The 25,963-nt window shown below is 45.4% G+C and overlaps 1 protein-coding gene across 10 annotated transcripts; it reads right to left on the minus strand.

Annotated features, from left to right (window-relative positions):
• Positions 1-4,443: 4,443 nt before the first annotated feature.
• Positions 4,444-13,419, minus strand: NXNL2 (nucleoredoxin like 2). Of its 10 annotated transcripts, none has more exons than XM_044940330.1 (3): positions 11,776-11,914; positions 10,994-11,372; positions 4,444-4,969 (listed from the first exon to the last, which is right to left on the minus strand). In XM_044940330.1, the coding sequence occupies exons 1-3, from the start codon at positions 11,855-11,857 to the stop codon at positions 4,801-4,803; spliced, it is 630 nt and encodes a 209-aa protein (XP_044796265.1). In that variant the 5' UTR covers positions 11,858-11,914; the 3' UTR covers positions 4,444-4,800. The 10 variants fall into 10 exon arrangements, 7 of the variants coding, with proteins under 7 accessions (XP_044796265.1, XP_044796269.1, XP_044796268.1 ...); XM_044940333.2 differs by lacking the exon at positions 11,776-11,914 and adding an exon at positions 11,982-13,419 and having other exon boundaries at positions 4,826-6,143; positions 11,020-11,372; XM_044940331.1 differs by having other exon boundaries at positions 4,826-6,143; positions 11,020-11,372; positions 11,776-11,890.
• Between the last annotated feature and the right edge of the window lie 12,544 nt (positions 13,420-25,963).

The raw sequence follows: 25,963 nt of genomic DNA on the forward strand, positions 1-25,963 counted from the left end.
TTACAAACTTAAAATGGACACTTCTCAACTCTCAGGCAAACAAGCAGTTTGAACACCTGCATATAATTTAACTCCTTGACAGAGTCATTAAAATGACAATGAAGGGATTTTTTAAATGATGGGAAAACAGAGGGAACAAGAAATGTTTGGAAGCTCTTAAAGTGACAGGGGTGGTGGCTGCCTCTACAGGCACACGCACACATAACACACACACACATACACACACACACGGAAGATCCTGGCCAGCACTAGGGAAGCAGAAACCTACTGGTTTTAGCCGGGAATCCTGAAGACCTGAGACCTGGCAGCTCCAGAAACCCCTTGAGAGGGACACACAGCACCCACGAGGACTGGGGTCTGTACATGAAATCAGACCTGGATTCCCTTCCCTGGTGGCTCATACGGTAAAGAATCTGCCTGCCCTCTGCCTGCAGGAGACACTGGCTTGATCCCTGGGTTGTGAAGATCCTATGGCGAAGGGAATAGCCACCCACTCCAGTATTTTTGCCTGGAGAATTCCATGGACAGAGGAGCCTGGCAGGCTACAGTTCATGGGGTCACAGAGTCAGACATGACTGAGGGACTAACACAACAACAGATTACCTCTACCCTGTTACCCTGGGTGTCCCACCTCACCCAGAGGTGGCTGGTGGTCTTTCACGGTGGGAGAGACACAGTTGAAGGCGGGGTGCTGAAGCGAACTCCAGGAAATCAGGGGAAAATGTGCTCTCTCTGCCAGCCCCCAGTCCTCTCCTGCCAGTGGGGATGGGAGGGTGTTACCTGATCAATGTGACCAGCCCAGGAAGAAAGTCTCACTGGCAAAACAGCCCAGGAAGATCACTCTAAAGGGAACTCAAAGTTAGCAAGCCCACTGGGGTTCCATCTGGTCCCCACAAACCCCATCAGTGTCCTGTGAAGAGATAGGAAGATCCTGCTTTCATGGAATTAGAACAAAACACTATGAGAGAAGAAAAGAAAGGAAGGGAGGACAGAAAGACTCAGAAAACAAATGTGATGTGAGTATGGTATGTGTGTTTGTGGTATGTGTGGTGTGAATGTAGTGTGTGTACGTGTGTGTGGTGTTGTCTGTGTGTGGCATGTGTCTGTGTGTAGTATGTGGTGTTTGCATGTGATTTGTTTGTGTGTGGTGTGTAGTGTGTGTGTCTGTGGTGTATATGTGGTATGCTTTTTGTGTGTGTGGTGTTTGTGTGCTGTTTATGGTGAGTGTGTGGTGTGTCTGTGTGATGTGTAGTATGTGCATGTGGTGTGGTATAGTATGTGTGATATTGTTCATAACTGGTGTGCATGTGATGTGTGGTGTGCATCTGTGTGTGCAGTGTGTGATGTTTGTGTGTGGTATGTATCCATGTATGGTGTATAGTGTGTGATGTGTGGTATGTACCCATGTATGGTATATAGTGTGTGATGTGTATGTGGTATATATGTGGTGTGGTGTTTGTGTGTTGTGTGTGTGTCCACATGTTCTCCCAGTGGCTGCCCCACACAAGCACACAATCTTTCTCAAGTGAAATTGCTGCGGAGACCTCCTGGGATTTGCACATGGTTCTGCACAAAACTGAGTGGCTGGACCTCCCCAGGCTGCAGCTAATACTTCCTGCTTATTGGGCAGCCCAGGTGTGAGAAAAGATGCCACAATTATAGGCTCAGTGTAAATGATTTCACAAAATTTAGTAGACAGACACCTCGTAGAGCAGTGCTTTTGTAAAATCAGCATACACAGACCCAGGAATTTCGATGGAATGCAGGCTAGGGTGGGGCCACTACTGTGGTCTGAATATTCTTGCGCCCCTAAAATTCACATGTGGAAACCCTAACCCCCAATGTGCTACTTTGGTGCAGCTGTGGGGTGGCCTCTGCCGGGACCTCTCCCTCCCTCCAGGTGCTGAATGCTTTCCACACACACAACCCCATGCAGCACCCAAGCTGAAAGCAACGTGATGCTCCAACCTCAGGGGTAACCACGGTGCTTGGGCTCCGTCATGGCAACTAATGAGCATGTTTACCAGAAGGAACTTACCTACACTTTTTAAGAAGTCTGGTTGTGGTTAACACACACACACACACACACAAAACATGCATGCATATGTGTGCATCCACCCACCAGGATGTTACACCTACAAGAAATGCCCACACCCCCTCCCAAAATGTGTGATTTGAATAACTATAATCCGATCTTAAATTATTTCATCACAAAAAAGCAGTGGTAACCATTGTTGTTGCTATTCAGTCATGTCCGAATCTTTGTGACCAGATGGACTGCAGCATGCCAGGTTTCCCTGTCCTTCACCATCTCCCAGAGTTTGCTCAAACTCATGTTCACTGAGTAAGTGATGCCATCCAACCATCTCATCCTCTGTTGCCCCCATCTCCTCTTGCCTTCAATCTTTTCCAGCATCACAGTCTTTTCCAATGAGTCTTCTCTTCACATCAGATGACCAAAGTATTGGAGCTTCAGCTTCAGCATCAGTCCTTCCAATGAATATTCAGGGATGACTTCCTTTAAGATTGACTGGTTTGATCTCTTTGCTGTCCAAGGGATTCGCAAGAGTCTTCTCCAGCATCACAGTTCAAAAGCATTAATTCTTCAGTGCTCAGCCTGCTTTATGGTCCAACTCTCACATCCGTACATGACTACTGGAAAAATCATAGCTTTGACTAGACGGACCTTTGTCAGCCAAGTGATGTCTCTGCTTCTCAGCCTTTTGGATAAGATCAAGTGGTAACCATGTGATATGATAAAGAGAGTAGCTAACACCATGGTACTGGGGAAAATACCAAAATTAAGTGAAATATGCCATCTTTTGTTTTGAGAGGAAAACTGTACTTTTATGCTTTATTTCTGGGACAAATCATGACCAGGTTAGCTTCATCAAATATATCTTTAGCCAATCCATGGGGAACCTGACTGACGGTGGGGAGAGCACATCAAGGTGACTGTGCTGTGGAGTTCCCTGGCCCTGATATAATTAACCAGTGACACAGCCTCACCCTCTTGGATTCAACTCTCACATTCTGGGTTACCTGAGTAGCCCAGCAGCCTTCTTCACTTCACCCAGCGTTGCTCTACAGAGGGCCTCCTTAGGGGATGTGGGGGCTCCTGGGTCCTACAAGGGACAGCTTTGCTCCAGATCCCTGGTGAGGGACCCAGTGAGCCAAGTGGGTTGGCAGATGGGAACTGGGCTAGAGGTGGGTGCCTGGTATTTCACGACTCCAATCACGTGGATCAGATCACGGCTGGCCACCTCCAGCAGACAGGCACTGCACACATCCCTCCTGTTATCAGCAAAGATACACACAACTGTATATAAAATAGATAACCAACAAGGACCTACCGAATAGCACAGGGAATCCTACTCAATATCTTATAATAACCTTATAATAATAATACAATAATCTTATAAAATATAATAATCTTATAATAAGGGAAAATGTTAAAAAAGAATATATGTATATTTGTATACGTGTCCGACTCTGTGTGACCCCATAGACAGCAGCCCACCAGGCTTCCCCGTCCCTGGGATTCTCCAGGCAAGAACACTGGAGTGGGTTGCCATTTCCTTCTCCAATGCATGAAAGTGAAAAGTGAAAGTGAAGTCACTCAGTTGTGTCCGACTCTAGCGACCCCATGGACTGCAGCCTACCAGGCTCCTCCATTCATGGAATTTTCCAGGCAAGAGTACTGGAGTGGGGTGCCATTGCCTTCTTCGATGTATAAATGAATCACTTTGTTGTACACCTGAAACTAACACAACATTGTAAATCAACTACATTTCAATAGAAATTCTAAAAAATGAAAGATTGTGTGTGAACTTTTGTCTACCTGGGTTAATCAGCATCTTTTAGAAGATGGGGAGATTTGATCTTGAAGATATGAGTATGCAGCCTTGAAATTTTCTTTTCTAAGATATGATGCTACTAAAAGTGTAAGAAAACAAACAGAAGAAAAAGTCCCAAGAAGACCTGTAATTAAAAACTATCCCTTTTGAAAAACAAAACAAAGTGTTTGAGAATTGTATTTCTCAAGTGCTTCACTTTCCTCATAAAGTCACTTGGTTTGAAAGAAGGAAATCAGAGGGCTCCAGGTACAGATAGGTGTGTTTATTAAAGCAAAAAGACTGTACAAACTTTAGTAACAAATATAGTCATGAGAGCGTATCATTAAAATAAAGACATCTCTTGTGAACCTCCCCTCCCATTCCCTTCCCCATTCTACCCCTCTAGGTTGATACAGAGCCCCTATTTGATTTTCCTGAGCCATATAGCAAATTCCCATTATCTATCTATTTTACATATGGTAATGCAAGTTTCCAGGGGAGGGAGGTTCAAAAGGGAAGGGATATACGTATACCTATGGCTGAAACATGTTGAGGTTTGACAGAAAACAAGAAAATTCTGTAAAGCAATTATCCTTCAATTAAAAAAAATAAAAGGAAAATAAAGACATCTCCAGAAAAAAAAAGTATCAATAAATATGCCATTTTACCTGAAGAGCTTGTATAATAAATACGTGTTTTGCATAGATTTCCAATAGCTCATTGTGAACACACTTAAGCTCATGTGGAGAAAGCTATGCTAAGAATAATAAAAATAACTACCAACAAAGCTAGAGGGAGGGCATTCCCTGAGCAACATTTTCTTTCCATCACAGATGAGTGCTTCTGCTCTTAAAGAAACCACCAACACAGAGAAACAGGATGCTCTTCTTCTCTGCTGGGTTGAGGCTGCAGCAACAGGAGTGACTGCACACCTGTCCGGGCCCCCTGGAGACCCGCCCTCTGCTCAACCGGAGAAATTCTGGAAGATGTCCGCTGCCTCCACCCAGTTCTGGAAGCAGGCCAGCCCCCGCTCCCGGATCTGCTTCCGCCCTTTGTCGGTGATGACCTCCCCGCTGGGCTTCAGGATCACAAGCCTGGGGATGGCCGTGATGTGGTACCTGGTCCTCAGCTCGCTGTGGGAGAGAAGAGGGCAGCAGAGGGTCAGTGTGGGACAGGCCAGGCCACCGCACGTCTGCAGGGACCGGCGCCTCCCCAGAGCCAGCTGAGCCCGCAAAGCCTTAGCACCCAGCCCGCCCAGTGAGCCCTCCCACTGGGCTGAGGATTCCTGTGGGCTCTTCTTGCTGCTGGCTGGTTCTCAGCCAATGCTGTCCCAGAGGAGCATCCGGTGATGGAACCGTTCTGCATCTGTGCTACTCAGCGTCATAGCCATGGTCACCCGTGATGACTGAGCACTTGAAATCTGGCTGGTGAGCCTGAGGAATTGAATTTTTGGTTTTAGTTCATTTTATTTGTTTGTTTATGTATTTTCTGGCTGTGCCAAGCAGCTTGCAGGATCTTAGTTCCCCAACCAGGGATTGAACCCAGCCATGGAAGTAAGAGCACCAAGTCATAACCACTAGAAAGTGAAAAGAAAGTGAAGTCGCTCAGTAGTGTCTAACTCTTTGAGACCCTATGGACTGTAGCCTACCAGGCCCCTCTGTCCATGGGATTTTCCAGGCAAGAATACTGGAGTGGGTTGCCGTTTCCTTCTTCAGGGGATCTTCCCGACTCAGGGATCAAACCCTGGTCTCCTGCACTGCAGGCAGATGCTTTACCCACTAAGACATGAGGGAAGTTGACCACTAGACCACCAGGGAATTCCCTATTTCAGTCTATTTTAAATTTAAGTAGTCACATGTAGCTAGTGGCTGCCGAATGACACAGTGTAATTTTAAACCCACAAATAACCCAATAAATTTGGATCCTTCCTACATCTCAAGAGGTTTAAATACATCAGGTACCTATAATGGTAAAAGTTAAAATTCCATAAGTTTTAGACAAATGCAAAGGCTTACTAGACTTTCTACCCTGTAAATTCAAGGACATGCTGATTAACACTATGGGTGAAACATTTTACCTTCACATGTAATAACCCCTTGTGTGACCATTTTACAAAATTATTTGTATTCATTTAGGGAAAGGAGTGTCTGCCTTCTCAGTTTTGCACATCTCCCCATAACCTTCACAGGGATTATCGCCCTCAGGACAGGACAGCTGGGTGCAAATCCCTTCCTGTTACCAGCTTGCCAGGGCCTCAGGTTAGCAGTAATCTGATTTCCCTTATCTGTTGCCCTCAGGGTTGTGAACCTGAAAGGAAGAAGAAATGCATTTGAGACCCTCCTGTTACCAAACCTCCCCTGTGACACCTCCATCAGGTCCTTCCTGCTGCTTTCTGGTATCCTGCTCCAAGACAAATCTTAATTCACACTGGAAAAAAAAAAACAACAACAGTATCTACACCCAACAGAGAAAATATGCCTTGCTTTCACGCATCTATGAAATGGTGACAACACCAGCCATGTTGCTGGTCATAAAGGGATCTTAATAAGTTTCAAGTAATCAGTGCAGATTGCTTAATCAGACCATAACATAATGGAACTGGAAAGCAACAAGCAATAATTTTTGGAATGAGTTAAAAACTAAATAACCATATGTCATCTATGAAATTGTAAAGCAGACTTACAAAATAATTAGAACAGGGCAATATGGAATATACTATGGGTCCCAAGCTATAGGCACAATTAGACACAGAGAGTTATCTTACATATTCTTGTCCAAAACTAAAAGGCCTCTATATAGATGAGTTCTGCGTTTAATTCAAGAAACCAGAAAAACAATGATGAAGCAATTATAGAGAAAGTAGAAAGAAGGCAAAAGAAGAGAGAGGACAGAAATCACTGGACTAGGAAATGAATCCACTTGGGGTGAGCAACAAAACAAAACCCGGTTCTTAGACTAAGAAACAGAGAAAAGCTCTATCGAGATTGAGAAGGAAAAAGGGACCACACAGGGACATCAGGAGTCAGGCAGGCCTTCGAGGAGTGAGGAGGAGGTCTGAAGACATTTCATTGCTCCAGCTTCTCTTCAGAGAATCACCCAGTGTGGACCCTACATCCCCACCCTGGCAGCCTCTGCCTGGTGACAGGTGTTACCCTGGAACTATGAGGTCATCTCTGTCTCCTCTGGGAGCTGCGTCCAGAGAGAGTAGACCAAGCCTCAGAAAGGAAAGCCTTGTTGCTGGGCAGAATGAAGTGATAACTCAGCATTTTAACCATTTCAGGGAAATGTGAGAGTCCATTCCCTCCTCACCCTGCATTCAGTTGAAGCACTGGCTCCCTCCCTTCATCTAAAGCAGCGCATCCTTATCCCTGGCACAACTGCTTCTGGGTTGTCATGGCAACTTCTGGCTCCAGTCTCTTTCCATCTCGGCCACTGGTAGCCGGGCTGTTACCGAGCAAATCTCTCTACTTGCTTCAAGTATCCATCAAACAAGTGCCCTGCAGGTGCCAAGCCCTGAACAATGTCTAGTTCAACCTCTGGGACTACAGAGACCACCGCCCCCACCAGACACACACTCCGACAACAGGAGTGGCGCTGGCTCAAGCTATGGAGGGCATAGGCCTCAGGGGCCAGACGTGTGCCCTGTGTCCCCAGGGGCACAAAGGGAGAGCTCCTAGGAAGAGAAGTGGGAGGCTCCAGGGTTGGAGGATGCCACATGTGTAAGACCTTTGGAGGTGGGAAAGTGTGTGGAGTATTCTGGCATATTAGTTGTCAAGTCTGACCAGAACACAGATGTAAACGAGACAACAAGAAATAAAATGAGTGAGGGTCAAATACTGGAGGGGGATGTGAGACATGGACTGAGTGGGTCTTGCATTCCTGGCAGCATGCAACAGAAATTCCTGCTGGCAAAGTCAGGGATTTTTCTTTATTCCTTACTTGGCTCATAAAAAGAGGGAGGGAAGGCAGGACAGAATCTGTCTTCAATGCTGCCCCCTTGCTCAGACCTCTCGCCCAGCTGCACACACAGGCATCAAGGCAGGACCTGAGAGCCCACCCTGGGCCCCCACTGCCCCTCACTATAGGCATGTCACTAGATATTTGCCTCTCTAGGCAGAAGGGTGGCACTTGGGGTTGGGTCTTGTGTGCATTCTTCACTGGACAGCCAAGATCTGACCGAGCTTGAGGTGAGCGGTTCTAGAAAGTTTCTTCTTGCAGTTGCATCTCCATCATCACCGCCTCCAGCCATGCCCAGGGTAAGCTTAGCGGGGTGGAGTGCCTCTGTGGTGATCTACCACCTCCTGAGCCTAAGGCAAACCTTCCCAAGTGGTGCTAGTGGTAAAGAACTGATCTGCAAATGTAGGAGACATAAAAGATGTGGTTTCTATCCCTGGATTGGGAAGATCCCCTGGAGAAGGGAATGGCTACCCACTCCAGTATTAAATCCCCTGGACAGAGGAGTCTGGCAGGCTATAGGGTTGCAAAGAGTCACACACGAACTGAAGCGACTTAGTATGCATGGACGCATGAGCCTCAGGCAGGTCATCAGAAAACCAGAGGACAGCAGATAACACATGTGGACCACTGAAAAAAGACAGCCCGGGTCCCTCACCTTCTCACAGCACCAAGAAGAATGTCATGCTCTGCACATATTGAGAACTTCTCAAAAGGCCTCCTGGAGGCTTCCTACATTCTTTAGTTCTCCTTGGTGGCTGTTACTTCCATTTTTGCTCACGATCTGATTTCAAAATGCAGGCTGGGATAAGCAAAATTTAGGGCTTAGCTCCAAGAATTTCCCACAGAATACCACATTTCCTAATTTATACATTGCAATGACAGGATTAACAAAGTTCAGTCTGGGAAGGGGAGGCCCCGGGAACTAACTTCTCCCCAAACTGCTGCCTCCCACCCTGCCCCCGCCAACCCTGATCAGATTCCTCCTAGGTGAGGCTGCAGCCGGAGATGGCCAGGGCCTAGTGCAGCCCCATGCCGGGCCCTAAACAGCTCAGCACCTGCAGTGGACCAAATGGGCCTTGACCAGTTAATCCAGGAAGCAGAGAGCACGCTGTAAGCACCCCTAACCCCACCCTTATCCCCACCCCTAGCAAGGCTGTCCTGAGGCTCAGTGTCCCCTGGGAGAGGAAGCTGGAGCAGAAAGGACTGGCTCCAGAGCCAGGGGCACCCATCTCTGCACTTCAATAGCACACCTGTGAAATGGGCAACACGGAAAGTGCCGCTACACAACCAGCTGGCTTAGCTCTGAATGCGTGCATCAGTGCAGTTCTCATCCATCATGTGCCATGTCATTATACTCAGCAACTGAATACCTTGCCTACAGTCACCCCACAAATAGATCCCACAACTGAACTCTGCCGGGGGCCTGAGCTCTTTGCTTGATTACTAACACTGTCACTTTCAAAAATAAGTGTATTCTTTCAAAAGCGGTGTGTAACTTGAACGCTAAGCAAATCAAAACTCCTTTTACAACCACCACTAGATGTGAAGCTATAAGAACTTTCAACCAAATAAATCATGGTCATTTGGATGTATCATGGATGACTTTTCCTAGTCCTGCCTTGAGTGAGGCCTTGGAAAGCAGGTAACCTCCCTTGAAGGGCCTGGGCCTCACCTCTTGCTTGGCATCAGCAAAAGCATGTGCTGGGGAAAAATTACTCCTCCAGGGAACTTTCCAAAGTTAGCTTTCATTTTTAAGTGTCCAGAAGGAAAACCGTTTCAGAATAATTAATTTGGGAGAACGCCACAATTGAATACTAATTCCCAGAAAAATGTACCACGTGGTGCTATTAAAAAAAAAAAAAAATCCAGAAATTCACCTCCATATCTGTTAAGGGGATGATGGGGTAATGCACTTGGTGAAGAACAATTAACCTCAGTCTGGACTCTTACACCACAGGTGACCCCAACATGCCAGACAATCGGTGCCTGTGCCCCACTTCCCTCTTCCAATCCTCCACAAAGTCCTCCCATGTCCTCTCTCTTCCCTAACACCCCCCCCCCCACCTTCTCCCTTCTCCCCTCCATAGATCCCATGACCACAGCCAACAGAACACCAGGGCTGGGACTTCCCTGGTGGTACAGTGGTTAAGATTCTGAGCTTCTAGTGCAGGGGCTGTGGGCTCAATCCATGGTTGGGAAACTAAGATTCCACATGGTACACAGAATGGCATAAAAAAAAAAAAAGAAAATTAAAAAAAAAAAAAATAGAGCGCTAGGGTCAATTTCTAGTTTGTTCACAAATTCCGAAATCCATGTCACATATTTTTCTAAAAGCAAGAATGGGACAAGATCCCTTCAGAGAGCATGGATTTTTGTCACCTCTGACATCTGTCTCAAGAGTCCAGGAAGGTGCTTCTTCTTACAGGTATAGGAGCAGGAGAACCTTTATGAAATTTCGGTCACTGACGATAAAACTGAAATTGCAACCTGGCTTGCAGTAGGGTTCCTCCAGGACTTGAGTCCTGACCCTTCTCCCCAGCACCTAGTACCCAGTCCCAGGCTCCTGGGACAGGGTAGTCCACCCATAGTCTCCAGTTCTGACCTGAGCATCCATTCTGGATCTCCCTCTCCTACTCTCCAGATAAGGGTCAGTGTCTTCCCTTTGCAGTGCCTGTGTGCTCAATGCTGTGTCCGAATCTTTGAGGATCCTACGACCTGTAGCCCTCCGGGTTCCTCTGTCCATGGGATTCTCCAGGCAAGAATACTGGAGTGGGTTGCCATTTCCTCAGGCGGGGGATCTTCCCAACCCACAGATGGAACCTGCGGCGATCGTGTCTCCTGCATTGGCAGGCAGATTCTTGACAGTTGAGGCACCTGGGAAGCCCTCCCTGCATAGTAGGGTGCAGCACCTCAGGGCAGTGATTACTCGAGTGGGCTCCCTGCCGGAGAATAATCATCACCAGAACTCATACATTCAGATTCCCCGAGCCTCAGATCTACTGAGCCAAAGTCGAGGGTGGACCAAGGTCCGCGCCCACCGAGTTCCCCGTCAGCCAACGCTAGAGCCTCCCTGGGAAGCCAAAGCAAAGAGGCTCAAAAACGAAGGGGTGGAGATGGAGGCTATCAAAGAGGCATTCAGAGTTGGGAGAAGCCCGGAGAAGAGGGATTGGGGTGGGGGTTGGTGTGGGAGCTCACAGCACCTCCCACACACACGGTCTCCACTCACTGCCGGTAGGGGTCGTGGAAGGGCAGCGCCAGCCAGGCACCATGCAGTTCCTGCATGAATTCCAGCATTTCCTGCGCGCTGCCGTCGGCGGACACGAAGACCACCTCGAAGGGCGCCGGCGGCCGCGCCTCGTCCACGAGCTCCTCGTAGAAGTCGCAGAGCAGCGGCGTGAAGTCGCGGCTGGGCGCGCACCGGCCCGCGGCGAAGTATAGCGCCACCACCTTGTTCTGCAGCGCCGCCTCGGCCTCCACCCACGCGCCGTCGCAGGTCACCAGGCGCCGCCCGCCCAGCACGTCCACCATGGCCGGGCGCGGGGACACCTGCGGGGGAGGACACCTGCGGCAGAAGGACACCTGAGGGGAGAGGTGGGGCGGTGAGCGCGGGGCCTGGATCCTAGCGGAGGAACGTCCCTGGGTGAATGAACTCAGGTGGCTGATCCCTGCGGGGGAACGGTCACCTGCGGGCGGGCAGCGATGCCTGGCTCCCTTCGCACCGCTGGGCGCCCGGACCTCGGCACCAGCCTGAGCCTCGGCCCCCGGCGGGAGCAGGGACGTCCGCGCTGGGGTAAGGGGGAACACTCACAAACACCCGCGACCCCAGGTGTAGCGGCCGTAGCACCAACAACCCCAGCACCAGCCTCCAGGGAATCGAGCCGCCCCGCCCCTGTCCCGCCCCCTTCTGCCTCTGCCCCGCCCCCTCCTGCCTCGGCGCCCCGCCCCACTCCTTCCTCCGCGACCCTCTGCACGTCCCACCTACCTGCGCAGCTGTGTCCTGCGCTGCTCGCTGCTCGTCGCCTCCGCGCTCCTGGGCGACGCACTCTTCTCTGCCACCCTCGCATGCCCTCCCCCTCCGCGCCCTCCCCTGGGCCCCTCCCGCCGCGCCCTCCCCTGGGCCCCTCCCGCCGCGCCCTCGCCCTAAGTCCCCGGGGCGCTCGCCCCACTTGGCGCTCAGTCCCTTCCCACCTGCCCCAGGGGTCCCACCAGCGAGGAAAGGTAAGAGCGGTTCGATCTGTAGGGGGCAGGGATCCAGCGTTGGGGAGACCTGGGCCCTGTTCTTTCTCGAGGTTTGCCCCGAAGTACTGCGCCCTGGCAGAGAGGGTTCCTGCAAGAAATTAGGGGCGGTTCTTAAAGAATGTTTTATTCGGAGAACCAGAGTATTACTGTGCCCGGCACTGGGATTCAGTAGCGAGCAAAACAGTTTCAACTTCCTGCCCGGGATGGGTGAGGCATTCGCGCGGGACTCATTTTAAAAGATTTAGAGCCAAAAAAAAAAAAAAAAAGTTCAGTGGTCAATTTAAATAGTATTCTGAAAAAAAAAAAAGTATTCTGATGTTAATGCAAAAAAAGTTTATGATGAGCAAAACATCAAACATGTAAGGACAGGATCCCACCACCCTGCCGTTGGACGCCGACCGAGCTCCTCTCGCCCTGAGTCCCGACTCGCGCCCAGCCTCGCGGTGCTTATGTTCCCGCGGGGACAAGAGGGGAAAAAAAAAAAAAGGTGAATGAGGAAAACACAGAGCCCTTGCGATGGTGCGAGAAGGGAAAGGAAGCGCGGATGGTGAAGGCGGGGTCGCCCGCAGATGAACTTCCTCCAGCCACCCGCTGTCCCCTCGGCTTCCCAGGGAAATGGGACGAAAATGCGCGGACAGTTTTCACCACTAGCCCCACCTCCTCGGTTGGTTGTGTACGTGCTCTTGGCAGAGCCAGGGCTAAGGGGAATTCTGTCCTAGGGTTGATGCTGTTCCATGAAGCGTGCTGCCAAAGCTCTGATTCACTGTCCTCTTGGAAGAAGGGGGGATTTGTAGGCGAAATGGAAGGGAGGAAAAGATTGAGAGGAACTACAAGCACTATAAATCTTGCATATACAGGTCCCTGACATTTCTTAAAACTCAGAACTAAGATGAATGTAGCGAAACTAAATATCGTGAAGACTGTATTTTTCATCTGTTTGGCTTTTATTCGTTTATCACCATAGTGGGGAAAGTAGGGAACATTCCTTTTAGTGATGATGCCACCTGCCCACCGACAAATTCCCGATTTGGCATATAAGTATTATGTGCCCTCCGAGTGCTTGGGGGAGGGGTAGATGTCCCTTCCTGGGAGCACAGCCCACTCAGTTACCATGGTGAAAGGGGCACAGCCCTCCAGGGAAGAGAAATCCTGGAGAGAAGAGCAAGCCAGCACCTCTCCGCACCTAGGGACCCTCCTCTTGTGACTGATCTGAGTGAGTGCGTGCGTGCGTGCGTGTGTGTGTGTGTGTGTGTGTGTGTGTAAGCCGGGGGCCCCGCCCTCAAGACCCCCCTCAAGAGGAACATAGGCGCAGCTCAGCTCTCCTCCAGCTCTGCATCTACTGGGTGTTCTCAACCAGTGTGTGAAGGGACTTTCCCAAGGCCCTTCCTGAGCCATGATCCTGTGTCATTTGCTTCTGACCCATCGCACTGACTGATCCTTAAGGTGGGAGAGGGCTGCAGATGCTATGAGAGGAAGCCCAGGACCCTTTCCTTGCCTCTTCTGGAACCAAGTCTCCTACCCCTTTTCCTCCACTGAACACAAGAACAGCCATAAATGGAGTCCTGGAAACAGGATAGGGTGACTAACCCAGGCTGAGACATGCAGCATCCGTTCATACCTGACTTCCTTCCAGGGCATCAAAGGGTGGCTGGATTGCTGGCCTCTGCTAACCAGCTTTATGTGTCCTGGATAATCTCAGTGGAACTGAGCAACATTCTTACTCCTGATGCTTGAGAGCAGCTCCATGAGGGCCTCCTCACACCTGCCTCCCTCCCCTGCCCCCTCTCCCAGACCCCTGCCATTACTCTAAAAATAGTTTACTGTTCACATCCTCTACCTTATTACCCATTTCCCACCTGAATTTAAGGGCAACATTTTCTGCATTGTCTCTGTCCCATAACTTCAGTTGTTAAAGGCTTTCCTCCATCAAACTTTAGACAGGCTCCTCTGAACCCTCTTCTCCACTAGGCCTTGTCCTCATGATAAGTCTAGAGTAAGATAGTTAAAGTGAAGTGACGTGAAGTCGCTCAGTCGTGTCCGACTCTTAGCGACCCCATGGACTGCAGCCCACCAGGCTCCTCTGTCCATGGGATTTTCCAGGCAAGAGTACTGGAGTGGGGTGCCATCGCCTTCTCCAAAGATAGTTAAATAGCTAGTTTAAAAATCCCACTAGGAAATTATAAATAGAAGGGGAAATTTAGGGGGCTTTGAGAGACCATTGTAAGTTGATCATCAAGAAAGCAATCAGAAAATTGTGAAACAAAGCAGGCTTGCTTAATAACAAAACTGTATGTCAAGTCAGTGACACCTGCATCCTGCTGGTTGAGGTCAGTAAGTTAATGACCCCTAGAACATGTTCCTCTGTATATGAACTAAAAACAAAAATAGGGCTTCCCTTGTGGTCCAGTGGTTAAGAATCTGCCTGCCAATGCAGAGGACACAGGTTCGATCCCAGGGTTGGGAAGATCCCACATGCCTCAGAGCAGCTTTGCCTGTGTACCACAACTACTGAGCCCATGCTCTAACACCCAAGAGCCACAACTATAGAAATTCAAGTGCCTTAGACCCTGTGCTCCGCAACAAGAGAGAGTAACCCCTGCTCTCCTCAACTAGAGAAAGCCCTCTTGCAACAATGAAGACCCAGAACAGCCAATAATTAAATACATAAAAATTATTTATGTATATATATATATATATATATATATATATATATATATAGGAAAGATGACATTCCAAAGTAGAAGACCCTCATTAAACAGAAGCCTGAGATGATTAACCATATTCTAGCATATGTTACCACCCTTCTGCTGATTTGAATCCCAGTCTGACTACGTAGCAATTAAAAAACTGTACCACCCAGGGTGGAGGAGAAGCTGATGATGGAAGCTTGATGTCTAGTCTAGAATGAGGAAGAGGGGACTTCCCTGGTGGTCCAGTGATTAAGAATCTGCCTTGCAATGCCGGGGGCACAGGTTCAATCCTTGGTTGGGGAACTGAAATGCCACATGCCACAGGGCAACTAAGCCTACACACCACAACTGGAGAGAGCCCACGTGCCTCAACAAAGATCCTGCATGATGCAACAAAGATCCCAAACACTGCAATCAAGACCTGTGGCAGCCAAATAAATAGATGAATACTTTTTAAAAAGAATGAGAGGGCTTTCCTCGTGGCTCAGTGGTAAAGAATCCACCTGCCAGTGCAGGAGACATGGGTTCAATCCCTGGTCTAGGAAAATCCCACCTGCCCTGGAGCAACTAAACCCTGCATCACAACTTCTAAGCCAGTGTTCTAGAGCCTGGGAGCCATCCTGGTGAGCCCATGTGCCACAAATACTGAAGCCCACACACCCTAGAGCCTGTGTTCTGCAACAAGAGAAGCCACTGTAATGAGAAGACCACGCACCACACCTAGGGAGTAGCCCCTGCTTGCCACAACTAGAGAAAAGCCCCCACAGCAGCGAAGACCCACCATAGTCAAAAATTAATTGACGGATTGATTTTTAAAAAGAATGAAGAAGCTCTGTCCTGACCTGCCCCGCCCCCAGCCACGTGGTCGTGTTGGTGAGTGATCTGATGTGCCGGTGCTGTGTCCCCCACCCCCGGGCCCCCTCCCCGGAGGCCCCTTCCCAGTGACACTACCTGGGGCTCAGGCCTGGGCCCCCCAGTTCACGGTTGTTCCTGGGAGCTGCTCTCTCCCGTCACATCTGTACCTTGGAAGCTGCTACTGCTGCTTACAGAATTATATTTTTTTCTTTTGAAGAGTTTTAAGAAGTTGTAACTTTTTGTGTCTTGTCCTGTAAGAAGATAAATAAATATTCTAAGTAGAAAAAAAAATAAATAAAAAGAATGAAGAAGAGATGGTCTTCTCCCCCATCCTACTTTTCCTTTGTAAAAATGTAGCCTACTAAGTTCTCAGAGCAGAGCCCTTTTACCTGCCCACGTGTATCCTTCACAAGCATCTTATACAAATAAATCACTTCTTTTTAAAAAATTTATTTATAATATTTTTAATTGACGGATAATTGCTTTACAGAATTTTGTTGTTTTCTGTCAAATCTCAACATGAATCAGCCATAGGTATACACACTGCTGCTGCTGCTGCTAAGTCACTTCAGTCGTGTCCGACTTTGTGCGACCCCATAGATGGCAGCCCACCAGGCTCCCCCATCCCTGGGATTCTTCAGGCAAGAACACTGGAGTGGGTTGCCATTTCCTTCTCCAATGCATGAAAGTGAAAAGTGAAAGTGAAGTCGCTCAGTCGTATCCGACTCTTAGCGACCCCATGGGCTGCAGCCCACCAGGCTCCTCCGTCCATGGGATTTTCCAGGCAAGAGTACTGCAGTGGGGTGCCATTGCCTTCTCCAATAGGTATACATATATCCCCTCAAAGAAATCACTGCTTATCTATCACTTTGCCTCTCCCTGAATTCTTTCCACACTGAAACAGAAAGAACATGAGAGCCACTGAGCTCTGAGATGTGTTCTGTGGTTTCATTCAGGGCCCATCATTGGCCTGCCTCAGCCAGTCCTCGCCAAGAATCCTGCTGTCATCCCTCACCCCTGAACTGACCACTCTGGCCTGCCTTCAGCAAGAATCCTAGGTAGATTTAGCAAGAGTAGCTCACCCTTGATGTCCCTCTCAGTAGTCTTCCATTTGATAACTCTTGGTGATGGACAGGAAGGCCTGGCGTGCTGCAGTTCATGGAGTTGCAAAGAGCTGGACACAACAGAGCAACTGGACTGACTGACTGACTGACTCCCCTTTCTTAGCCATAAATTCCCACTTTTTCCTGCCTTAGGAATTGAGCTCAACTCTTTCCCCTTATTGCAGTAGTATGAATAAAATCTTATCTGCCTTTAACTAGGGTCTGGCTCTATTTCTTTTGAACAGTCATCAAAGACTGTGACACCTCAGTTTGCTTATAACCATGACATAGACTGACAGGCAGAATGTTTCCAGAGCTAACTACTGGCTGGCTGGGTATGTGGGGTCTTCAAAGGCTCTCCAAGGAGAAACGCTCCAGTAAAATTATGGCTCTGCTTTTCTGTGTTCAGCATGCACACTCTCTCCACTTCTGAATGAGGCTATTTCTCACTAGGGAAATTCCTTTTCTAAGCAGGAATGTTTGAGAAGTTCCCATCAGTGCACTTCTGCTCTGTCCTCTTTTGTTGACACACTGAATTTCTTCTGCGTGATACAAGAGGAACATGTGAAGAACATGGTACCCTCAGCTGCTTGACATAAAGTTGACTTTTTCTTTTCATTGCCAAAACGTACAAATGATGGTTCATTTCTGTGTACTACTACTTACGAATATATAAATAGAACCATGAGAACTTTTGTCTGCTCTGATCAGCATAGCAAACAAATTAGATATCCTAGTGTGCAAATATTACATTCTGAATTTCCCGGCTTTAAATATTCATGCTTACTTATTTTCCTGTATTTAAATATTTGTTCTTAAGGATTGGTATCATGAGGTTTTCGTGACTCATTTTTCAAAACAGTGGTTGGCCCATTGCAGGGAAAGGACGTTGAAGTGATGAACAGAAGCCTGGGTCTATCAAGGATGAGCTGTGGGGCCAGGGGCAAGTCATCCTCAATGGATACCAGCTTCTCAGAGATGATAATGTTTAGCACTTCACACAGGCCTCGTGATGGACAAGGAAGTGCCCTTTGGTCCCATTAGTTCTTCCCAGTGATGCTTTTAGATAATTCTAGAAGCAGTTGGATTGCTGCACCAGATGGCTTAGAACGGAAAAGTGCAGGTGCGGAAGATGGCAGTGTGTCGCACTTAGCTTGGGCTACCATAACAAAGGACACGCGCTGGGCAGACCAAACAACAGAAGGTTACTTTCTTACATACTTACTTTTCTTACTTACTTTCTTTTGGAATTGGACGTCCAAGTTCAAGGTTCTGGTGAGAGCTCCCTTCCTGGCTTTTCAGCCATCTTTTCACTATGTCCACACATGGCAGAGAGAGAGAGGTGAGTGAGGAGAGAGGAGGAAGAGATATCTTCCTCCCCTTATAAAGCCATAGTCTATTGGATTAAGGCTCCTAAATCCTGTGACTTCTTGTGATATTGTTATTAATAACAAAAAAAATCTTTATGTGGTCTTTGTTCCCCAATCCTGGTGCAGAGCTCCTAAAACCCTTGGGATTTCCTAAGTGATGAGAGGAATAAAGGTATCTTTTTTATGTTAATGAGGTGATTTTTGAAATGCTCCAGAGGACCGGGCCTGGTTACCAAAGGAATTAACCAGGTGCTTAGAAGGTTTGAGCTTTCAATCCCAACCATCCTGTCCCTTGGGGAAGAAAAAAGGAATGGAGGTTGGATCAATCACCAACAGCCAAAAGTTTAATCATTCTCTCAGCAAGTTGGGAGTGTGACCAACTATATGGTATTACTCTCAGTTCCCACTGTTGTTGCCACCAGGGTGAAGAATCAGATATTGGATGTTTCAGCTAATTGAATCATCAGGACAGAGGGCCATTGTAGTCACTGTTACCAACAGTTGCATCAGCATCTACACATTGGATGTCAATCATTAAGTTCGTTAGGTTGTCCAATCCTGACAGATGTCATTTGAAGTGTGAGTGGCTACCAAAAGGTATTGAAAACCCTTTAGAGAATACAATAAACTAGACAGGTTAATATGATGAGGATGAGGAGAAAAATAGCCAAGGATTGAAAAACTCCCCTGAGCAGAGATTCCCAGAAGCCAAGATTTGTTTTTAAGCCAAAATTTCACCAATAAAATAACTTAGGTTATAATCAAATACAGGTTTTACTTGTCTAAGTCAATCTATATTATCTTTATTTACATAGATATAGCATGATGTATTAGCAAACACATCATTATTATTTAGGAAAGGATGAACATGGGAATGTTTTCTTTCAAGAGGTGATGTTAGGTGAGCATCCACCTAAATTTGGCCTCTATATTATGTGGGCAAATAGGTGTGCAAACAGAAGAAAAACAAAGGTTAAGAGTTCAAGCAAATTATAAATTCAGTTTCCAAGCTTGGAGAACAGCTAGTTGAGAAAATTTCTAGATTTGAGTTTGAGGCATCTTTAGATGATGGAATGAGGCTGGCAGTTTCAATCTGATGGATTTTCCTGGTTTGCAGTTTGACAGTCTTTAATCATGTCCTCACGTGTACCATACAGCAACAGAAATGAAGGTTGTCCACATATTATCTGTTGTAATGAGTGCTCTGAAGTCTGTAAGTGGTGATGAAATAAAATTCATATTCTATGGCAAGATGAGAAAAAAAATAAACATAAAATTTTTCTTTCCTCTTTTGGGCTCCTCCCTCCCTTTTAGTGGGTACTGTGCATTCACATTAACCAGACCTCGTTAGGAGATAATCTCCCTCCTTAACCTTGTAAGGGACCATGATGACCCATTAAACATAGATGTGGTTGCATGAACTGTCAATAACACTTCATTTAACGTATAGTCCTTAATCTCAAGCTTTCCTAGTGACTCAGTGGTAAAAGCTAATGCAGAAGGAGACACGGGGTTCCATCCCTGGGTTGGGAAGATCCACTGGAAAAGGAAATAGCAACCCACTCTAATATTTTTGCATGGAAATATTCCATGGAAAGAGGACTCTGGAGGGCTAGAGTCCATGGGGTTGCAAAGAGTTGGACACAACTTAGCAACTAAACAAGAACAACAATCTCTGTCTCAAAGGCTTAAATAACTTCAGTCTGACCTCTAACAGGCAGAACAGTTCTTGGAGCTTTCTGGATGGTTGTTCCCATGTTATAACTCTCAATTTGACTCAAAATTTTTCTTAGATCAACTGATCAATTTTTCATGATATGTATGGTGTGGTCAGCAGAATATCAGAGATATCCAACAGGGGACACCTGGAACCTACCTGAAACCAGCATAGGACCCATTGAACCCCACTACCTTTTTAGCACTGCTCAGGTATTCTGATGAGTTCTCCTGATATTGCATCCCGTTATTTGAGTGATGGTCCTGAAAATTTTATTCCAGCTGTTTTCTTGAAGTTGTAATGGGCACCAGTGCATTTACTAGGCAGGGACCTAAAGGCATCTGGACAAGATATCCAGGGAAACATGGATGGCTGGGGTTTTGTTAAGTTTGTTTTAAACTAGTTGATATATGGTCTGAGTAAAACTTCTGCTGATGAAATGAGACTGAATTATTCATCTCCAAAGAACAAGAGAGACTGACCTCTACCACCATCAAGTAAATACTGCTCATGGTGAGGTGAGGAGGTTCAAGGGCTGAGACAGAGGCTGATAACCTAGCACTTGGAGCACCAATGGCAGTTTTAGACTGTCACAGGGAGAAACTGAGAAATATTAGAGTTGAATTGACCCAAGGGTAACCCCTTGGGGATCTAGACTCAGAACCAGCACACATTTGATCTACCACACTGGCCTCAGAAAGTTGTTCAGATCATATCTCATATCTGAATTAGCCTACCAAGTTAATAATGGGAAATTGTACTCAAAAGCCAAACAGCTCCCATGCAGACAGTCACCTATGGGAATACCAGCTGGGTTTATGTATGCTTACAAGTACTTGATTAGAAATTAAAGGAAATCAGACCCTGAAATGGCAAAAATTGGGTTCTTCTGGCTCTCCAGAAATTTTTCACATAAAATTCCTGTTTAGTTCTTGTTTATTTGCTAAGTTGTGTCTGACTCTTTGCCACCCCATGGACTGTAGCCCTCCAGGCTCCTCTGTCCATTGAATATCTCCAGGCAAAAATACTGGACTGGGTTGCAGACTTCTGGATCTCTGTCTGCAGGGTCTACTGGAAATAACAGCGGTAAGTTTTTCTCTTTTCTAAAATTAGATTAGCAGAGGAAAATATTTGTAGGCAAGAGCTAGCTCCTTGGATCCTCAGAATTCAAAAGTCTTCAAATTGTTAACATTTTAGAGAGCTCTTATTTCAAACCACTGTATCTATTTTAATTGGTATACAGAAGCCCCAAAAGGCTTCAGAATTCCAAAATAGCCTAATGGAAAGATTTGCAGATGGTTAACTAAAGATTAATGATATAAAAGATACAAAAACTTTAACTACTACTCCTTTTAAAACTCCTTTATTTGAATACTTATTCTAATACTCCCCTCTCTCAATTGCCTTTCCACTCTAAAGACACTATTAAATGGTTGCTTTTAGAAATGGGACTGAAACCCTGTAACTCAGATTGCGACTTGAACCAACAAACAGTTAGAGTACTTGTCATGTTGTCAGGGTCCTTTCATGAATCTCTTTGAAGATGAAGCATTTTCATCTGTAGTTGATTGTAAGTGCATTCAGAGAAGAATAGAGAATGAAAAATACCTGTCTGAGAGTGACAAAAGGCTTAAAAATAGCCATGGTTAAAATAGACCAAAATAATAATAATCATAATGCAATTGAGAAGCAAATGTTTATTTTGTGATGTTGGGCTTCCCTGGTAGCTCAGCTGGTAAAGAATCTGCCTGCAATGCAGGAGACCCCGGTTTGATTCCTGGGTCGGGAAGATCCCCTGGAGAAGGGATAGATCCGCTACCCACTCCAGTACTCTTGGGCTTCCTTGGTGGATCAGCTGGTAAGGAATCTGGCTGCAATGCAGGAGACCTGGGTTTGATCCCTGGGTTGGTAAGATTCCCCTGGAGAAGGGAACAGCTACCCACTCCGGTATTCTGACCTGGAGAACTCCATGGACTGTGTAGTCCATAACTGAGCGACTTTCACTTTCAATACTATAAAATAATAACTGAAGTTATGACTGATAACATTACAGCAGGACATATTGGATTTTTAGGAATTTCACATAATTTCTGAATTACTTATGTTAATATATAACCATGTAAATAAAATCTAAGAAAGTTAAACAGTTTTTATTTTGATTATGTTTCCCATTTAACTTAACATTTAAAATAAGCCTAATAACCTAATAAATTAAGCCTAGTAAATTATAGGGAGGGAGAGCAATTCTCTTGAGATCTTCCAGGGACCCTCTGGAAAAATCCCAAAGTTACTCTGAGGTCAAAAAGACTCTCATAATTGATTTTGGGAACTGTGTCAAAAATGTCAAAATGTTTAAGACACTTGATCAAATAAGATCACAGTTCACTGTAAAACAACACTTCGTTATTCATTCAACCAAAGTGACAATGAAAAGATTTCAAAGGCAAATATAGAAAGTTATATACAGCTGACCCTTGAACAACAAGAAGGCAGGAGCACAACCCTCTGTGCGGTCAAAAATCCACATGTAGCTCTATAGTTGGCCCTCCAAATCTGAGATTCGGTATCCTTGGATCCAACCAACCTTGGATATTGTAGTATCATAATACCTATTTATTAAAAAAATATGAGTATAGGTGAACCTGTGCAGTTCAAACCCATGTTGTTCAAAGGTCAGCTGTAGTTGTAAAAAACCCTAGCTCTTTTAATAGAGAAGACTCAGTTTTCTTAAGTAATCAGACTCAATAAAGACAACATGAAGCACAGGAAATTATTTTCATAAACAACAGAATCTTTGTTTTCTAGGCAGACTACTTAAAAAGTAAAGAAAAACCTTTCAAAATCAGCAAGAGCAGACTAAGAGTCTAACAAAACTTTGTCCTTTTAGCAGATGAAAGAGCATTGTTTTAGTTTTACATAAGTACCCTATTTATTAAAGCTCATTTTTAAAAACCCTTGTATCTATTCATTTTTGGCCAGCTGTGACCTCACAACATAAAATTTATTTTCCATAAACCTCCTGCAGTTTTCTATATCCATTTACGTTTTGTCTTATTTTTTCTCTTCTTATTCTGGAACAACCAGTCATTTTATTTTAGACAACATCCCTCTCTTTTAACAAAAACACATTCTGTATTACTTGCATACTCTTCATATAAAAATATATCCCATTTTCTTCCCATATGTTATATACAAAGTTGTTTCCCTTTGTTCTTATTGTTACCAGTAGTTCTATTTTTACATATTGATTATAAATTTTAACTATTACAATCTTTACTTCCCAGTGAAAACTAGGAAGCAGGCCCTAGTGAACGATCACCTATTAACATCATGTAGTAGATTAGCAGAAGGCAATGGCACCCCACTCCAGTACTCTTGCCTGGAAAATCCCATGGATGGAGGAGTCCATGGGGTTGCTAGAGTCAGACACGACTGAGTGACTTCACTTTCACTTTTCACTTTCATGCATTGGAGAAGGAAATGGCAACCCACTCCAGTATTCTTGCATCGAGAATCCCAGGGATGGGGGAGCCTGGTGGGCTGCCATCTATGGGGTCGCCCAGAGTCGGACACGACTGAAGTGACTTAGCAGCAGCAGCAGCTGTAGATTAGCAAATGTATAAATACAATGACTCCTCTGTACCTTCTAGGGATTGACTCCAGACCCCAATGGATACTAAAATTGGCAGATGCTCAAGTCCTTTACATAAAATGATGTATATCATTGTTGTTGTTGTATAGTCGCTAAGTCGTGTCCAACTCCAAGACCCCATGGACTATAGCCCACCAGGCTGCTCCATCCATGTGATTTTTCCAGGCAAGAATACTGGAGTGGGTTGCCATTTCCCTCTCCAAAATGATGTATATTTGCAAAATCTACACACATTCTCCTATACACTTTAAATCATCTCTAAACTACCTATGATACTTAATGCAGTATAAATGCTATGTATATAGTTGCCAACATGTGGCATACTTTCTGAAATTTTTTTGTGAATATTTTCGATCCACAGTTAGTTGAATCCATGCTTGCAGAACCCAAGGATGCACAGGGCCAACTGTACATAATTATAAAAATCTATACTTTGTAGAGACATGTTTTTCATAGCATCCTTTTTTTAATGTGTCAAATGATATATTGATTACAGACCCAGATATCCACTGTCTCTCCATAAAAATTAAAAGCTAAAAGTAGACAAACTGCTGTTTAGTGATCAAAATCTCAGTATACTACCTTATTTCGATATGACCTAAATATTCAAAATATATCCATTATATAGATAAACTTAGTGTAAATTTTATCTTATTTAAATTACTCTTAACAATTATGCCTAGGTTAGACATCAAACAGCTAACCATTATCTTAAGTTATTTTTCTTATTGACAATTTTGTAATGTAGAGATCAGTCAGTTCAGTCACTCAATCATGTCTGACTCTTTGCAACCCCATGAATCACAGCACGCCAGGCCTCTCTGTCCATCACCAACTCCCGGAGTTCACCCAGACTCACGTCCATCGAGTCAGTGATGCCATCCAGCCATCTCATCTTCTGTCATCCCCTTCTCCTCCTGCCCCCAATCCCTCCCAGCATCAGAGTCTTTTCCAATGAGTCAACTCTTCACATGAGGTAGCCAAAGTACTGGAGTTTCAGGTTAGCATCATTCCTTCCAAAGAAATCCCAGGGCTGATCCCAGAAAGGACTGGTTGGATCTCCTTGCAGTCCAAGGGACTCTCAAGAGTCTTCTCCAACACCACAGTTCAAAAGCATCAATTCTTCAGCGCTCAGCCTTCTTCACAGTCCAACTCTCGCAGATGACACCACCCTTATGGCAGAAAGTGAAGAGGAACTCAAAAGCCTCTTGATGAAAATGAAAGTGGAGAGTGAAAAAGTTGGCTTAAAGATCAACATTCAGAAAACAAAGATCATGACATCTGGTCCCATCACTTCATGGGAAATAGATGGGGAAACAGTGGAAACAGTGTCAGACTTTATTTTTCTGGGCTCCAAAAGCACTGCAGATGATGACTGCAGCCATGAAATTAAAAGACGCTTACTCCTTGGAAGGAAAGTTATGACCAACCTAGATAGCATATTCAAAAGCAGAGACATTACTTTGCCAATGAAGAGATAGGATGACCTAATTTGAATAGTAAACCCAGGTAGGAAAAATTGTATGTTTGTGTTACATTTAATGCTGGCAATTCTGAAGACATTCCTGTTTTATTAAACCAGCACACTTAAACTAGATTTTATTTACCCAAGATTATCCCAGATCATGTGAACTTAAAAAATATTTGTGTTAGATTCTATATTTCTGTATTTTACAAATACTTTTTATAATCACTTATTCTTCTTTTAGCCAATTAAATAGAACACTTAAAAAAATAATGCATACATAATATAAATACTTGAATAGATACACATAAAAATATAAACCGACACAAACAGAGACCTTATAGCTTTCATTTAAAAATTTTAGCCATGTCTCAGGTACAATAATACAAAACCCAAAAGAATAGCTGGATACTAACTGTGTTTCTGGCTGCTGGACTAAGTTAAGTTTACCTACTCAGGTGACCAGTTTTTTGCTAAAGTTTGTTTTTTGTTTTTTTTTTTTTTTTTTTGCATGCTGTAAGGATTCTTTTAGAAAAGATATTTTTTGAATCATTTTGCCTTTGTTTCTGCATACCAATCAAAGACTGCTTTCCACTGTCTCTGAAAGATGTGAGGTCCTTTTTTCAAGGGTGCACCTTCAGGTTGACTTGTCTAAATTGAAATTTCCCCAAAGTGGCCATTAACAGTTCTAAATTATCCAAAAGTTCACCCATTTCCCAAAAAGGCCAAGTTCCTGGTCCATAATGGGTATACACATGGGAAACAGGATTGCTTTTTCTTCTGGCCATACCACACAGCCTGTAGGATCTTGGTTCTCCAACCAGGGATCAAATCCAAATGCCCTGCTTTGAAAGCACAGAGTCTTAACCACTGGACTGCCAGGGAAGTCTCCAGAAACAGGTATTCTGGAGGACAGTGAAGAAAGAGTTTTAGACCAGGTAGAACCCATCTTTGCCTTTGAATTCCCTAAAACAATCTCTGGAGAGAGTAATCCTGTTGCTGTTAAGTCACTAAGTCATGTCTGACTCTTGCAACTCCATGGACTGTAGCACGCCAGGCCCCTCTGTCCATGGGATTCT

The sequence above is a fragment of the Bubalus bubalis genome, chromosome 3 (genome assembly GCF_019923935.1).
Source record: "Bubalus bubalis isolate 160015118507 breed Murrah chromosome 3, NDDB_SH_1, whole genome shotgun sequence".
Taxonomy (NCBI): Eukaryota; Metazoa; Chordata; class Mammalia; order Artiodactyla; family Bovidae; genus Bubalus; species Bubalus bubalis.

Bases quoted from the DNA above. Each gene is read 5' to 3' on its own strand.
- NXNL2 (XM_044940330.1), bottom strand. From the start codon at position 11,857: ATGCGAGGGTGGCAGAGAAGAGTGCGTCGCCCAGGAGCGCGGAGGCGA. The intron at 11,373-11,775 runs GTAGGTGGGACG...CTCTCCCCTCAG, and splicing joins CGCAGGACACAGCTGCGCAG to GTGTCCTTCTGCCGCAGGTG. The intron at 4,970-10,993 runs GTGCTGTGAGCT...TCTCTCCCACAG, and splicing joins GGAGACCGTGTGTGTGGGAG to CGAGCTGAGGACCAGGTACC.